At 36.8% G+C, this 16,298-nt stretch overlaps 1 protein-coding gene across 6 annotated transcripts in view; it reads right to left on the bottom strand.

Annotated features, from left to right (window-relative positions):
* COL11A1 (collagen type XI alpha 1 chain) overlaps positions 1–16,298 on the bottom strand; it is a 133,970-nt gene that overhangs the window by 39,703 nt on the left and 77,969 nt on the right. For all 6 annotated transcript variants that reach the window (XR_003529028.1, XM_027651641.1, XM_027651640.1 and 3 more), the window contains 10 exons: positions 15,406–15,459; positions 13,275–13,319; positions 13,094–13,147; positions 12,959–13,003; positions 9,811–9,864; positions 8,909–8,962; positions 6,791–6,844; positions 5,795–5,902; positions 4,993–5,082; positions 4,632–4,685 (listed from right to left, as the gene is read on the bottom strand). Coding sequence is in view for 5 of the 6 variants with exons in the window: in XM_027651641.1 (XP_027507442.1) it covers positions 4,632–4,685; positions 4,993–5,082; positions 5,795–5,902; positions 6,791–6,844; positions 8,909–8,962; positions 9,811–9,864; positions 12,959–13,003; positions 13,094–13,147; positions 13,275–13,319; positions 15,406–15,459 (612 nt within the window). In the remaining variant the exon portion in view is untranslated. The remainder of the gene's footprint in view (positions 1–4,631; positions 4,686–4,992; positions 5,083–5,794; positions 5,903–6,790; positions 6,845–8,908; positions 8,963–9,810; positions 9,865–12,958; positions 13,004–13,093; positions 13,148–13,274; positions 13,320–15,405; positions 15,460–16,298) is intronic.

The following is a 16,298-nucleotide window of genomic DNA, read 5'->3' as shown; positions in this document are numbered from 1 at the left end:
GTTTCAGTCCTATTTCTGTTGTTTTAGCTCCTAAGGCTTCAGTGAATCCAACAAGAAAAAGTCACCACCCTGCAGCCATTCTACCATGGTCTCTGATCTTGTCAGTTCTCATAAACTAAACAATTTTAGGTCATCTCATCAGTAGAATGCAAGAATAGAGATGAATAAAACCCAAATAACTCAAAGATCTTTCCTATGTCAGACAGCAGACACTAACAGTAGCCATAATTTCTAGTAGCTCTTTTTACTCAGCCAACTTTTCACATTTATCTTTGCATTTCACCAGGGTATGAACATGGACTAAACCTTCTGTTTTCAAGGAACCTCTTCCTTCTCTGTGAGAATGGCCTCTGATCAAAGCAGAATACATTAAATCATAGTCACAACTCAGAAAAGCATTTAGGCAGCTTCTTAAGTCTGTTCTCTCTTTCTATGCTTGTTATCTTGTTTTGGTCACTCTGTCCCACTATGAAACAACCTCCTTATATTATGACACCATTTGTTAACCTGTGGCCTTGCAGTGGTATTCACATCCTGGAACCTTTCTATTAATCCATGGAGTTTTTTAAAAAAACTTCTCTACAGAATGGAAGTGTCATGTTTTGTCATGTAATACCCTTATACAGACTATAAGATCATTATCGATCTTGGTTTTATCTCACTTTCTGTGACAAAATATGTACCTATAGCTATTGTATACATTACATAGTAGTGGCAATACTTTTTACTAATGGTTAACAAAATGCTCAACAAGTGAGGGTCCCCATGACTGCAAAATGTTTTCAGAGGGATGAAAATAGCTCTAGATAGCTCAGTACCAATAATTGGGTAGCCTACAGCTGGCTTATTCTGAGTCTAATTTGAGCATCCTATTCCTAAATGAGCAAATGAAAAATGACTGCTTGACATTCCAAAGAGCTTTCTCTCATCAGCATTCAGCATCCCACACAGTAGTATGAGAAGGGAAGAAAACAAACAGAAGACAAAGATAGCAGATAGAAGAGAGCTGTTAAAAAACCTCAAACAAAGCCCCCACGACAACAAAAAAACCTCAACCACAAAACAAGCCACAAACCCTCCACAAAAAGAACCCAAAAAACCAAACATGAACCCCTTACCAAACCAACAGAAAAGCCCCCTTGCTCTGAAGTGCATTCATGCATCTCCTTCTTTTGTTCAAATCCCTCTAAACACAATAATTGGCACGCACAGTATTTGGAGCAGTCATTTGTTTGGTATGCTTGCAGATGTATCTGCTAGCCAAATAAAGCTTATAATTGACTATATATGCTAGTTGGAAGCAATTGGTATTGGCAGGGAATCGGAGGAAAGTCATCCAGTGGCATGAATTCTCTTCTTATTATAAATGGCAAATGAAGACTCCACTATAATTACACTTCTGGGTGTACCCACTGTTGGTTAAAAATAGATGGGAAAATATTTTAGGATTATTTGATACTTATGGTCTGCTATGACCTACTGTGAAAATGAAGCAAGCTATTGTGGTTTAATTCTGGTCCTTGAAGATGCACAGAAACCCAGTATTAAGGGCACCTCTACAACTTTTTTTCACTGAAAAACTGCTTCAAGATAAGAAGTTAGTAATTAAAGACGAAATGGATAAAAATCCCACTGAGGACTCCTCGAGTACTTTCAGGGAGACTTGGTGCTTGTTTGCACCTCAGGTGGCCTGCTTGTACTACAGTGAACTCAAAGCATTTAAACAAAAATTAAAATGACCCTTAAACTCTCTTTCCACTCTTGCTACCACTACATTTATTTCTTAAATATTGGAAAAACCATATGCAAAAATTTCTTAGCCTCCCGAAAGTTTCTTTCTATGACTGTTTACCTTAGCAGAAAGTGTGACCCCAACAGGACTGGATTTCTAAACTGAAGCCCTTGGTATTGTGCTCCTGACACTCATATTCTGTATGTTTCTGCATTATAGTTCACGATAATTCTAGTCTGGCAGTGAACTCCCATTAGCTGGGGAGCATTAATAAGAATTCCTGATTTTCTCTATCAATTTAGTTTCACATGAAAGTAATACTACTCATGAGCTGAGAGAGCTCCACGATGTGAACCAAAAGATAGTAAATGGGGATAATTTAGACATCCTCCTCAAAAAGTGTTTTCAACTAAAACACTAACTTATACACACCCTATGGAAATTAGAAAAACATGGATCATCTGAATTTAAATTCAAACGCATGTATTTCAGAATACAGACAACTATCACTAAATAAGATAAGTGCTTTTGCCTCACAACCTTATGTATGTGTCTTTATGAGGAACTAGGACAGGAGTGGCACTGCTACTGTGTGGACATCCTGTCTGGCAAAGTGGGGTGTGTTAAATGTCAGGTATGTTTGTGCTGTCTGGTTTGTGCATGCTCAGAAGAGTTCTGGTTCATTGCACCTGAACTAACTATCTGCTTGAGAGTTCAGTCCAGCCTTAGGGGCTCCTCTAACAAAGAATCAAGCTATGACCTTTAGATTGAAGAGATTATTCTGGTCTGTGCTTTCTTGATTTTGATTCACCTTTTCTTTTAACATTTCAGGTTCTTCAGATGGGTAAGGTGATATCCCTTTTGACTCTCCCTACCAGCTTCTATTCCGTTTCATTCCATTCCCAGCTACCTTGTTTTGGTGCCTTTTGGGAATATATTTGTACTTCACAGTTTTAACAACTAATTCACAAATTCAAGTTCTCATTTTAAAGAATAGATGCTAAAAGGCATTAAGAATTCAATAACCAATTTTAAGAATTCAAGTACCAAGTATTACTTGTACTACTAATACTCTTTGAGGTTTTTTTATCCTTGTCTAGTGCATTTTAATCTCAACATGAATTGCTGGAACATAAGAGAGCTTCATTGTTGAAATACACAGAATTTCAGCTCCTCCATTATTTTTTTTGTCTAACAAGAATAGCTACGCTGATTGATATTTTTTTTTCCTTTACTCCAATTGCACTAAATTAAATAAATAAGTTGTCAACAGTCAAAATTGTCACACTTCACATTTGGGAATAACTGTACCGTGTTTTGAATACCAGTGCATCCTTGTAGAACTTCCTTGCATAAAAAATTACAACAGAGAATAGGTAAATTTAAGCATATTCTACTGTTGAGCTTAAAATGTTGAGAAGGAGTTGCTGTATGAAATAATTTTGCTCAGTTGTACAAAGGGAATACAATAGTATTGGGTTTGTGTGGCACAGTTTTGGTAGGGGGGTGCTGCAGGGGTGACTTTTGTGAGAAGATGCCAGACACTTCCCCTGTGTCCGACAGAGGCAATGCCTGCCAGCTCCAAGATGGACCAGCTGCTGGCCTTGGCTGAGTCCCTCAGTGATGGTGGTAGTGCCTCTGGGATAATGTATTTAAGAAGCAGGGAAAAAAATGTAGAATAGAAACTGCAGCTGGAGAGAGGAGTAAAGATATGTGAGAGAAACATCTCTGCAGACTGTGAGGTCATGTAGAAGTAGGGGAAGTAGGTGCTCCAGTCAACAGAGCAGAGATTCCCCTGCAGCCTGTGGTGCAGACTATGGCGGGGGAGTTGTGCCCCCCCCAGCCCATGGAGGACACCCACACCAGAGCAGGTGGATGCCAGAAGGAAGCAGTGACCCCATGGAGAGCCCAGGCAGTAGCAGGCTCCTGGCAGGACCTGTGGACCACAGAGAGAGGAGTCTGTGCCGGAGCAGGTTTGCTGGGAGGACTTGTGACCCCACAGGTGACCCACACTGGAGCAGCCTGTTCTTGAAGGACTGCACCCCATGGAAGGGACACACGGTGGAGCAGTTCATGAAGAACTGCAGCCCATGGGAAGGACTCGTGCTGGAGAAGTTCATGGAGAACTGTCTCTCATGGGAGGGACCCCACACTAGAGAAGGGCAAGAGTGTGAGGAGTCCTTCCCATGAGGAGGAAGGAGTGGCAGAGGACAGTGATGAACTGACAGCAACCCCCATTTCCCATCCCCCTGCACTGCCTGGGGGCAGAATAAAGCAAAAATGAGGAGTTAAGTTCAGCCTGGGAAGAAGGGAGGGGCAGGGAGAAGGTGTTCTAAGATTTAGCTTTTATTTTGCATTATCTATCCCCCTCTGATTTAACTGAAAATAAATTAAACTCATTTTCCCCAAGTTAAATCTATTTTGCCCATGGTGGTAACTGGTGAGTGATCTCTCTGTCCTGATCTTGATTCACAAGCCTTTCAGTGTATTTTTTCTTCTCCTGCCCATCTGAGGAGGGGAATGATAGAGCAGTTTGAGGGGAACCTGACATCCAGCCAAAGTGAACCCACCACAACAGCATGGGTCCATCATTCACTATCCACAGATTTTTCCAGTATGGAAAACTTCTCTCATCTCAAAACTACTTTGTGTAAGTGGCAAGTATTGAGCAGCAAGTAAATCTATCTACTGGTAGCAGATACATACTTTAGATAGAAGGCTTTAGATACTCTCAACCTTCACATTCTTTGAATGTTTATTAGTATGGATACTTAGTAAAAGTTTGATCTGTCCGCTGTTTTACAGACTGCATTAATGAAAACATCACAGCATGTAAACAAGAAAAAAGGTTACTAGGTAATGTTGTTTATATTTCCAAAAAATTATTACGGTTACTTACCATTGGGCCAGGTGGACCCTGTGGGCCTTCCCCTCCTTTCAGACCAGCTGGACCCTAAAAAATGTAAAGAAAAAGAAAAAAAAGTTTGTCTACTAAACTGGAAAGTTCAAGACTTACTTTTGCAACACATGTAATAGGAAAAATGTAAAACAGGAAAAATGTAAAAATCCAAAGACAAAAACCTGCATAAATTCCTTTTTTCTTATATAGTCAATGATACTTAAAGTTGGATGTTTGAGGTCTGTTTTCCTATTGCATTCATTTTTAAGCACAGCAGAAGATTCCATTAAATAAAAGAGTTAATCTTTTGTTTCTTATATTTAGAAATATCATGTCAATTGCTCTAGTGCTTATATTATACCTGAGCACCTGGAAGGCCTCTCTCTCCAGGGAAACCACGAAGTCCTGCTGGTCCATCTTTCCCAGGAATGCCTTGAGGGCCTGGATCACCCTGGGAAACACATTACATTTTGATTAAAAAAACCCTCCACGTTTAAAATGCTCATATTAATTGTTAAATGAGTGATGAAAATGAAACACCATATCGCAGTTATAGTAATAAAAAAAAAGATTGTGCTCCCACCCATTCACCCACTTTGAAGATTACCAGTACAATAGTCTATGGTTAAATTTATAACAAACTTTGACAAAATATAGTACTAGTTATAGAATACAAAAAGAGTGAAATACATAAAAAGTAATAAAAATAACTTGAAAGACACATTCAGTAAAACTTTAAGATACCCATTTATAATGAAAGACTGAATAGAATTACATAGTAACTAGATAAGCAATATTTTTAGATAAGCAATATTTCATTACCACACATCTGACTTTAAATGCCAATGTGCAATTTTCCACCTTGGTATGAACATGTCATTACTAAGTATTTCCATGTTGAATCTGCAAAATATTTTTTTAGTTTTTATTAAAAAAATATTAATGATTGGCTTAAGAGAATTCTCATCATTTCAATGGAAGCAGACACGGCTCTAAAATTGGAAACTTCCAGTCTTTCAAATCCTTCTGGGTGAAACATGCCAATCATGGCTTTATGCTGTATGTTTGGATTTCATTCTGCATGCCTACATGATGAATTGAAATGTCACACTGTCAGCAGTTTATCTGCCCCTTCCAGTTTGTTCCCCAAAGCCACATCATACCTTAGCACCTTCTTTTCCTGCAGCACCTGGGAGGCCCTGTTCACCCGGTGGACCAGGAGGACCTGGATGACCTCTTTCACCAATTGGTCCGGTCTCACCAGTAGGACCCTAAGCAAAAGAGTAAAACTTTAGTCACCTGAAGGTATTTTAATGTCTTGGGGGTGTGGAAGGAAGTGGAGAGGAGCAGATTATTAATATTTAGCTGTTATGAGTATCTGTTACAAAACAGTATTACCATTGGTTAGCATACATTCCTCACCTTCCCTCCAGGCAAGGCTGACTTACAAAATATCTTTGTCCTATAAAATAAATCTTGCATTGCATTTTGCCTGCAGACATGTCTGTACAGCTTCCAAAGGGTGAAATCCTGACCTTGTTCCTTAAGCACTGAAGCTTTAAAACACAGTGTGTTTGGGAGAAGGTTACAAAAAGGACACGGGAGAGAAATCCATGTACTATTCTTGTCTTGAAACACTTCTGTACTGTTGTTTTTCTGAATAATATGAATTGTAACGGAGGAGAGTTGAAAGATTTCTCTTCAAATTCACTAGCAGAAAAGTTTCACCGAGGGAATTACCTAAAAAAGCTTATGCAATCCAAATGCTTGATTTAGTTGCAAATTACTAAGATTAGATCAAATGAAATTTTTATAATCTCTCCACAAGCTAAAAGTGACTGAAAATTGTCCAAAAGTCTTTGTAAAATGTTTCATGATAGAGAAATCTGCCTTCTTGGCTTCTGGAAATCGCTAACTTAATAATCACATGAAAAAAACCCACACACACAAAAAAGAAAGTGTAAAGGTAACCCCAACAATTTCATATTTTGTGGAATCACTGATGTATACCTTTCTAATGTTGTTATGCATATTTTTAAAAAAACTTAATATAACCATCGATATGGTCCTTCTAATACAACAAAAGAGATTGCCTTAGCCATAATATAACCATTAAACTTAGATCTTATGGAGTTACTCTATGAAATTAAATTGTGTACCTGAGGGCCAACAACACCACCAGGACCAGGAGGACCAGTTTTTCCTTGAAAACCCTGTGAAATAATTATAGAAAATTATGTTACCCTGGACAAGATATAGAAGAGCAAAATTCATATCTGTGCTGAAGAGGAGAAAGAGAAATTCCATATCACAAATTCCTTTTCTTCAGGAAATAAAAATGAGAAATCCTATTTTCCTGTGTATACTTAAAAATGAAATTATTAGTCTCTCCTGTATCTATCAGTTCCAGTCTCTCTGAGGTGATATAGCTGTAAAAATTGCTGTCAGTTTTCCAGATCTCTCTAGGTGAACTTGATTAGGTGAGTTTGAATGCATAAGTGATGCAGCTAAAAGACAGTTGAAAATACATTTTTATATATGTATATTATGAATCATAAAGCCAGACATAAAAATGCTTTTTAAAGAAAGACACAGATGGTGAATTAATTTGGAGGGGCATTAAAGATAAAGTGGAGATTAGACAGAAAGAAAACGAAAAGAAATAAAGATCCAGGGAAGATGAAGGTTATGTAGAAATGGTAAAAAAGGCACCACAAGTACCACAAAAAGAATGAAGCTAATGAGAAATTGATGTGATGACAAAAACTGGGAACCAGAGAATAGAGAAGAAATGGGTTTCAGTTTTTTAGAACACTGGCAAATTTTACAGAATTTTCATTTTCTAATCAGTGATTCCAGACTTTAGGCCAAAATTAGTCAAAAAACTGAACGACAACCTCACTTTATAATAGCACTGTTTAATGCATCTTTGAAAAATGCTACATTATTTCTTTCAAATACTGGAAGTGTGTTAGGAGACTTCACTGCTGTATCACATTAGGGTTCTACAGCCTATGTCTGCCTCCTACTCTGCTCACCAGTGTAAAAACTAAGGTGTGATCTGGCCCAAGTTTCTTGCAAACACTGAGCCCTTCTCCAGTTTCAGCTTTTTTACCCTCCTTAATCTGATTCTCTTCTGGCTGCTAGCCAGATATTATCGTTGTTCAGTCTGGCCCAAAACTGAACAAAACTGAACAAAACTGAGACCTATGAAATGATCCAGATTTAAAAAAAAAAGACAAAAGTACCCCTTTGTTCTAATGACAGAAAATCAGAACTGCTACAGATGGAACCATTCAAGTGTCCCTTCCTTTACATAGTCAGAGCTTTGTCTGTAAGCCTATTGTAAGAAAAGAGAAGGAATGTTGAACATTTTGGTCCAAGTATACAAACACACAGGGCAGAAAAGAGTGCTAATGAAAAGCTGCAAAAGACCAAATGTTTCTCTCACACACAAAAAAAGCCACTATCGTTGCAAAGCACTACTATGTCACAATGCTACAGCACTAGCAGAAGAAAACAGAGATTTTCAGAATGGTGTGCTACTCCAAGCTGTGTGCTCCTCCTTCCAGCAGTGGAAGTGATTCACCAGTCACTAACAGATTTCCAGTGATGCTGGACCTTAAAATACATTCTACATGCTGAGAAAATTCCTCTCTAAATTCATTTGTGGCTTTCTCTCCAAGTAAGAATTTTATTTTATTTTAGTGGAACATGAGTAAGGTTTTGGTGCTACAAAAATAGAATGTTTTTAAAAATAATTCCATTAAAACTATTACGCTATTTTTTTTCCTTTTGATGTCAGAATTTATTCATTGTGATTCTTTCCAAATGTAAGGGTTTTTTGAATAGGTTAAGTCACCTTTGATCCTACTTTCCAAAGGTCTTGGCTTTTCAGTTTTCTAGCTGCTTACCAATAATAAGACTTTTTATTATGTTATTATTTATGATACATGGCATTCAGTGAGAAAAGAACTGTATGGTAACTGTCTCAAAAATCTTAATTAAAATTGAGATCTGGGTATTGATCTCTTTTACTTCTATTGACTATTTAATCTCATTGCTAAGCTACTAATTGGGCATAGCAAAGAATAACCTCACACTTGTATCACGGAAACAAAATAAAGCTTTCTCATGCCTTACCTACCAACCACAAGTACAGATATACAGCCCCTTAGTGTCAGCCTCTTTCCCTTTTCCCTGTTGTCTCTGTTTCTTTAGTTCTGATCACATAATCATGACCTCTAGGGGTTTACAACACTAACACATTTACTTACAGTCTCACCCCGCTGTCCTGGGTGTCCAGGCAAGCCATCTTTTCCAGGTGGCCCCTGAAATTGTAAAATACATAAATCAAAACATTCTGGAAAAAAGTGTGCAATTAGCTGTAAGGATCTTTTTTTTTCTTTTTCCTAGACTAGTATTTGGTAAAGTTTAACTGCTCCTATATAAAACAAGTAGGATTTTAATAATATTTTTTTCCTTGTGTCCTCCCTGATGTGTGTTAACAACTGCTTGGAGAATGCCTGTTGACAAATATAAACATGGTCAGAATGAATTTCTGTAAATTCAGAAATAATGGAAAAACCCTATACTTCCCTTCCATTTTTCTTTGGTTAATAACTCAATTAACACAAAACTAAGCATTACAGGAACACTAGATGAAATTGCAGGTTTGGCATTGGAAATAGAAGAAACAAACGCATGGATGAAAAAAAATCACAGGTGGTTTTATTCTTTTGTACTTACTCCACATGAGCAGAAGCACACCGGAGGAGCAGTAAAACTAGTTCAGGCAGCAGCTCAAATGTGCTATTACTTCTACGCATTTCTGCTACTAATGAATGTCCCATTCCTCTTCCTTTTTTCCCCAAAGAATCAATTGTTAAAAGAAAACATACACCAGCAAAGTAGTATTTTGCTTTAACTCAGTGTGTGACATGGACATTGGATCAACACACTAGAAGATTTGCAGTTTGGTATACTATGCTGAACTTTTTATGAGCTGCACCAATGATCATTTTGAATATGTGAGTCCTTAGCCTCAGAGCTCAGCAAGCATACTTGTAATCTATACATAAACCATCCCTCATATAAATTTTTAAATAGTCACTTCAGGGACACTGTATGGAAATTAACATTCCTGTTGCTGCATATACTTAATTAAAGAGATACTTACCGGAGGTCCCTTTGGTCCAGGGAATCCAACAGGTCCCTGAGGCCCTTGTGGTCCCTGGAAAAAAGGCAACCAAATAAGTAAAGTTTTACTCAAGCTGCCTTGACACTGATCGAAAAGTTTGTTTCAATTATAAAAAACATGAACTATGTAGATAATCTCTGGATTTAAATATAAAGCCTCAGCTACACTGCCATAAATATTGGTAGCAACAATTCTCATGCACAGACATTGGAGGAGATTTCCTGAAAGCAATACTGCTTGTGTAGGAATGCTGTAAGAAAAGAGGAAAAGTACTTGTATAAACCATGTTTGCATCTCACTCCTAAAACTGTGCATAACAAAGTAGGAACCAACCATGAGTAACAAGCACTGTTTTTCTATGTTGCATAAACCATAGGATTTAGTCAACGGTATGGTCATCTCTTTAACTTTCAGTCAAACAGTCATCTTTGACAACTATTAAACTCTGACAATATTTCAAGCCAGTACAACAGTACAAACTTCCAAATAGAATAAGCTTTCCAGAGTTACTTGGGATTAAATACAGAATTTTTGCTATAATGAAAAATAGTTGAAAAATCCCATAATGCATGAACATTTTATTTTTATAGTTTTGTATATATACATATACATGGAGAGAGAAAAATTTCATGTTTTACAAATTTAAAGCTGATCGGGTGAGTTAATGCATTGCGCACGTATATGTACAAGTGTACACATACACGTGTACATACAAGTATGTTCAAATACATCTATATACACAGATATTTACACAAAGTACCAGTTTCGTAGTACATCGCTGTTCCTGAGGTTGTCATTAAAAAGAACAGAGGCCAGCTTTTAAAGTTTATGGTTGATATGCTGAAAGGGACTATGCCAGCTTATGAAAATAATTTTTGCTGTTTAGTTTTAGTGTACTAAGTCAAAGTGTAACAATCTTAAAACCTTACTTATTTTACATGGTTCCACAGCAGAGACAGGTACTCTAGTCATGTAAAGCAAGTCTTCATTGTATTCTACCTGGTATATGATGTGTGGTTTAGCTATGACATTAGCTGTCAAAGTATGTTAGAAATGTTGGTTTGATGCAAAAGACTTGAAAAAGGAGACCACATCTCCCAAATTACGCTATCCTTCTGCTCCTCTGATAAAGCTCTGTTTTCCAAGTTCCATAAGCCTCATTCCTTAGAGCCCAGGATCAGTTCCAGAGCACAGTTGCCTCCTGTAGTAGGCGGAGCAGTCTGCAAATGTGGCTGTGGGAGAGGATCCCTTGTGCCCACCCTGGGAGAATTTGCCTTTAAATGAATCTTATTCCAGAGTAGACTTTCATTATACTGAAATACTAAACCTGAGTCAACTAAGAAGGCCAAGGGAGAAATCTTTGTGATCTTACTGCACTATCCATAATTTTTTTTCCTTCAAAAACAGGTGTAAGGCTGTTTCTGAAATCTCCATAACACACCAATACACTCCATATGAGGGTTTGGATCTTTTTTCTATATGCTGTGTCTGTTAACAAATGAACTTTTCTCATTTGCTTTTGGATATAACACAAAGCTTAACATTTCAAAAAAAAAAAAAAAAGGAGGAGTTCTACAGAGGAAAACTAATAAAATTGACTCAGCTACTCTACAAAATATATGAATTAAATTGGTCACTCTCAGAAACTGGGTTATAGGAGCACAATTCAAATTTTGCAGTTAATTCCACCTTCTTTCTCATAAATTTCCACTCACATCTTGAGGTTTCTTAAAGAAAAAAACTTGCATTTTATTTCTCATTCACGATTTGGCTTGCAGGTCTCAAGCCACTGAGGGACTGATGGATTATGTGAGAAAAAGCATTAGAATACTAACAGCATGCTATCAAAATTACATTTTCTTTTCTGTCTTAAAATTTCATTTTAACAGCAGCTACACAGGATGGATTATTTAATGTTTACATGTCTGGTACCTGAAATAGTCTCAGAGGAGTAGAAATGACAGTTTTATTTTTTGGCTGACATTCACCCCTATTGGGAATCAAATAAGATACCTCACACTTATATTACACAAGTGATATGAGACATGGTGCTCTATGATTCTTCATCTCCTCGCTCTTATCAGTTTTTCTCCAGGGATCCTTCATCTTGGATTGATCTGCGCATTGTTTTTGGTGTCCCCACAACTTCTCTTCCTCATAACCTGCTGGAGCTGTCAGCAAACTCCTCTTTCAAAAGGATCTGCTATTCACCTTCTGGTAGTCTGCCTCTGATCTTCCTCCTCAGTGTAATGCAACCTACATTTCCTTTCTTGCACTAAGCCTAGTTCTTTCCATCCACCATCCTAGTTAATGTAAAAAAAGAAAGTGACAGTACAGAGCTGGGGAAAATGCACAAGGAGCTCCCTCCTGAAGAGAATACTGGGACCTGGGAGTGGATACTGGGAAAAGGTCTACAGGTTCCCTATATGAAAAAGATTAGCATTTAATGAAATATAACTACAAAAGAAAAGTTTTTTAAGTTTTGCAAAAATACTTTGGCAGGAAAGTCACCCACTAAAACTGAGTTGGTTTTCAAGTGCTGCTATTACAAATCTGATTTAATAATATTGTTTTTCTATATACTGCTGTGCAATGAGCTGACTGTATACTAGATCTGTGTATTGATTGTTAAGATAACAGCAAGCTGAAAATTTTGTTTTAGAGAGAACAATAGGTTTTCTGAAGTGTGAAGAAAGTAGGTTGAAGGGAATTAGCTGATCAGAACAAAAAAAAACATAGCTGCTTCAACAAAGAATCTTCTGGAAGCAGCTTGAGTGTTTGCAAATCCAAAGAACAGGAAGTAAGCTGCAGTTAGCGGGCAATTCTGAAGAGCATAAGCTGGTAAGTACACCTGTAACTCACATGGATATACATAAACTGCATGGATATAACACAAAATGTGTATGTATTTTCTGTGTCCTACATGTAAAAAAAAGTGATGGAAGAAGCTTTCAGCCACCCCATTCATAACTTTGTGAAAAGCATCATCGGAATTGAGGTTTTGTTAGTTCTTTTCACTCTGGTCAAAGAAGCGCAAAGATATGAGAAGAACTGAAAATAAAACAACCCTCCCACCCTCAAATCACACTCCTATCTAGTGGGAAAAACAAAACCAGCTTTCACATACCCTTTCACCTGGTGGGCCAGGAGGACCATCATTGCCTGAAGTACCCTGGAAAGGAAAGACAATAGGTTCAAAGATTTAGGTTTATTTAAAAAAAATCAGCCTGTAGCCAATCTGTACAGTGTGCTTGAGCATTACCTTTGGACCTGGTTTACCAGTGGGACCTCTGGGACCTCTTGAGCCTCTTGGACCCTGTCAATTTAAAACAGATGCGCTTGATAAGTATTGGATACTATAATTAAATAAAATTAAATCTTCACAGTATAGTGAAGATAATTTATATAGGAAAGCCTCTAAATTGCAAACCAAAAGAACATACTGTTGGTCCTCGCTGTCCTCTGGGGCCTGGTTTGCCATGTAATCCCTAGAGAGAAAAGTTGACAGAAATCATCTTAGCAGACACTCTATTTGTGAGATAAAGTTTTTTTACTGAAGTGGAGACAGAGTGTAACTCCCATACGTTTAGAAGTTATTTTATCTTTAACTATCTAGTTTGCGTTTCAATTTACAGAATCATGGTCCTTGATAAAATTGATTATCTTTCTGAGTTCACTGGGACTTGTGGCTAAATGTGCTAAATTTGCCTCAGAGTCAGATTCTGTCAGAGGCATTAGAAGATTTTAAACTACATTAAAATAGAAGTGAAGATACCACACAACAAGCAGAGTGCCTCCGCAGTAGTCTAAAGGACTTTTCCAGTGTAATAACAGCCTTGAAGACAAGGTTCCCAGTTTCCCATGCACAACTCCACATGGTAATAGAGAAAAGAAAGGCAAGCCTCTCTTCCTTTAGAACAGAAATGAGAACTGTAATAGCTACCAAAATTACGTGCACTTGCACAGCAATACAGAACTTACCTGAATACTAGCCCTTAATTTTTTGCTTTAATATATCTCCTATCATACTCAACAGAATTTTTTCTTTAGGCTCTGCATTCATATTGCTGTGCATTGTAACACAAAGAATCTTAAAATGCAAGAGAGTATTCTTCAGGTAGAAAAAGGAACTTGATGACTGGTACTTTCTAATCTCTGAGGTAAACAAAACAGCAACAAAAAAATCAGCAGAGATGTTTTAGCATAAAACTTGCCTTTACCAAAAAACAATTAAAAGCATACACCTGCTTTCTTGACAGGTTTTTTTTTTTTCTGTTGGTTTTATTTCACTTATCAAAATAAAAATTACGTGTTGTTTTTGAAATGCTACACAGCTTGTGATTTCAGGGACAAGGACTATCTTTCCTAGTACCTGTATGTGTGGTAGCATAAAACACAGGGATAACCCTTCAGGTAAGATTAACAATATCTGATTCTCATTACAAAATGAGCAGTTAAGGTCTTATTGATGATCAGCCTAATACTTAAGTATACAAGCAGTTTGATGGTGTTATTATATGAACTGAAAGCTTTATGAAGGCCTGATAACAGATCAACATAGTTAGATTTTCATAATTTTAAGTCTGCTGTTTGATGCTATTGTTTTGCTTGTTTTTTAAACCTGGTATTTGTATTAGCAATCATGTGTCATTTTTCCTAAAAAGGATGAACTGCGCATTGTTTTATTGCTTGTGCCTGTAAATAACAACGTATTTTTATCTTAGCTAAAATAATACAAGAAAAATTTAAACCATACATAAGCAGTACAAGTGCAATTGGATTTCATATATTTCATCTTAAAAGAATGAATTTCTGCTTTATTTTGTGATAGAAATTAAAATGGATTCCTAAGAATAATGATGTGCTACTTCAGTTTAAGTTGCTATCACCTACGAATTCTGACTCAACTCTTAATTTCATCATCTTTCTAACATGTTCTGCTATGTGCAACTGAGCTTTAGAGGCAACAACACAGTGACCTTTTTTCTAATCTATTTTTAATTGTTATAGTTTGAAGAATATACATAACAGATTTTCCCTCACCTGCTTCCATCGAACAAAGCAGGAAAAGACGTAATTTTATATGTTTTTAATATATGTAATAGTATATATTCTTCGTCTTGTCTGGTATATTTTGCTTTTTTGAAGCTAAGCCTATAAAAAAAATACCTTGTGGCAAATCAGAATACTTATGAAATACAAGTTGAATTTCCTTCAGGATAAATTGCATGGTAGCAGGATAATTCAAGGGATACGGGAAAATAGTTCTTGCCAACTCACTCAGCTATACTGTCCAAAAAATCCCCTTCAGCAAAGGTGACTTTTTTCCACTTTTTCAAATCATATGATTATGGCAGCATATGCAGCAGAAAGCGTCCAAGTTCTTGTATATTTAGATTAATACTTTAAAGTATAAAAATAGTGTCTCAGTATAGACACACAGAGGTCCATCTTAAATGTCGAAAGGCTTCTTTTATAGTTCTTTAGACAGTAGCTTGTATCCTTGGGTTTTGGTGATTTCCCATGGCATGGAGTTTCAAAAGTTAATTGTCATGCAAGAATGAATTATCATACCCTTGCACCTTTCTCTCCATTGGCACCAGGAAATCCTGGGAAACCAGTCGAGCCCTACGTAAGAAAGCAGTGCAAATTTTAGAGGATATCAACAGCAAAACAGTAGTATAGTCAATATTTAATTTACACATAAAGCACAAGTGCAAAATCATGCACATTTTACATGTAAAACTTGTAAGTGTGGTGGCACTCATGAAAGCTGTAAATAAACTCACCATAATGCTTCAAGTCCAGAATGCATTAAAAAAAAATAAATCAATATATGGAATGGACATTATTTTTCATTTTATTAGACAATAAAAGACCTATTAAATCTGCATGATTTTTTTAGAGAAGAAATAATTAGTAACAGCTCACTAGAAATAACTGTATCATAAGGCAGACAAACAAACAAAGCCTTGCTGCATCACAGTATAATAATTCTTTTTAAAAAATAACTAAAAAAAATTGTAGGATTTTGCCACACGCTCTATTCACTTTACTGAGTTGTAAATTAAGTACTTCGGATGCTTTATTCATTGTAAATTGACCACTGGACAGTTTTGTTTAACTAATACACACAATTCATGCATAAGCAGAATCTGTAAGAGTATCTGACTTGAAACTGCTCCCAGCTTTATTCCTCCTTCCTCCTTTTTTATTCCCCTTTTCTTTTGCTAACTGCCCAACCTAATCTGCACTATTTTCTTATTAATTTCTGGTAAACAGGTTCAGTTGGACAGCAGATCTTTTACCTGCCAAGGTGCTAATTTGCCATAAGGGACTTCGGGTCAAAGAGGTGACAGAGATGATAAAATACACTTTTAACTGACTAGAGATGAAAATCAAGAGTGTTTGGTTTCATCAGCCACTAAAACTTACTAGCCAGACTCCCTGTTGTGATAATGCACCTC

This window comes from Corapipo altera, unplaced genomic scaffold, assembly GCF_003945725.1.
Source record: "Corapipo altera isolate COAL_440 unplaced genomic scaffold, ASM394572v1 57, whole genome shotgun sequence".
Taxonomy (NCBI): Eukaryota; Metazoa; Chordata; class Aves; order Passeriformes; family Pipridae; genus Corapipo; species Corapipo altera.
Note: the sequence above shows the minus strand (reverse complement) of the source record. Positions and strands in the feature narration are given on the sequence as shown.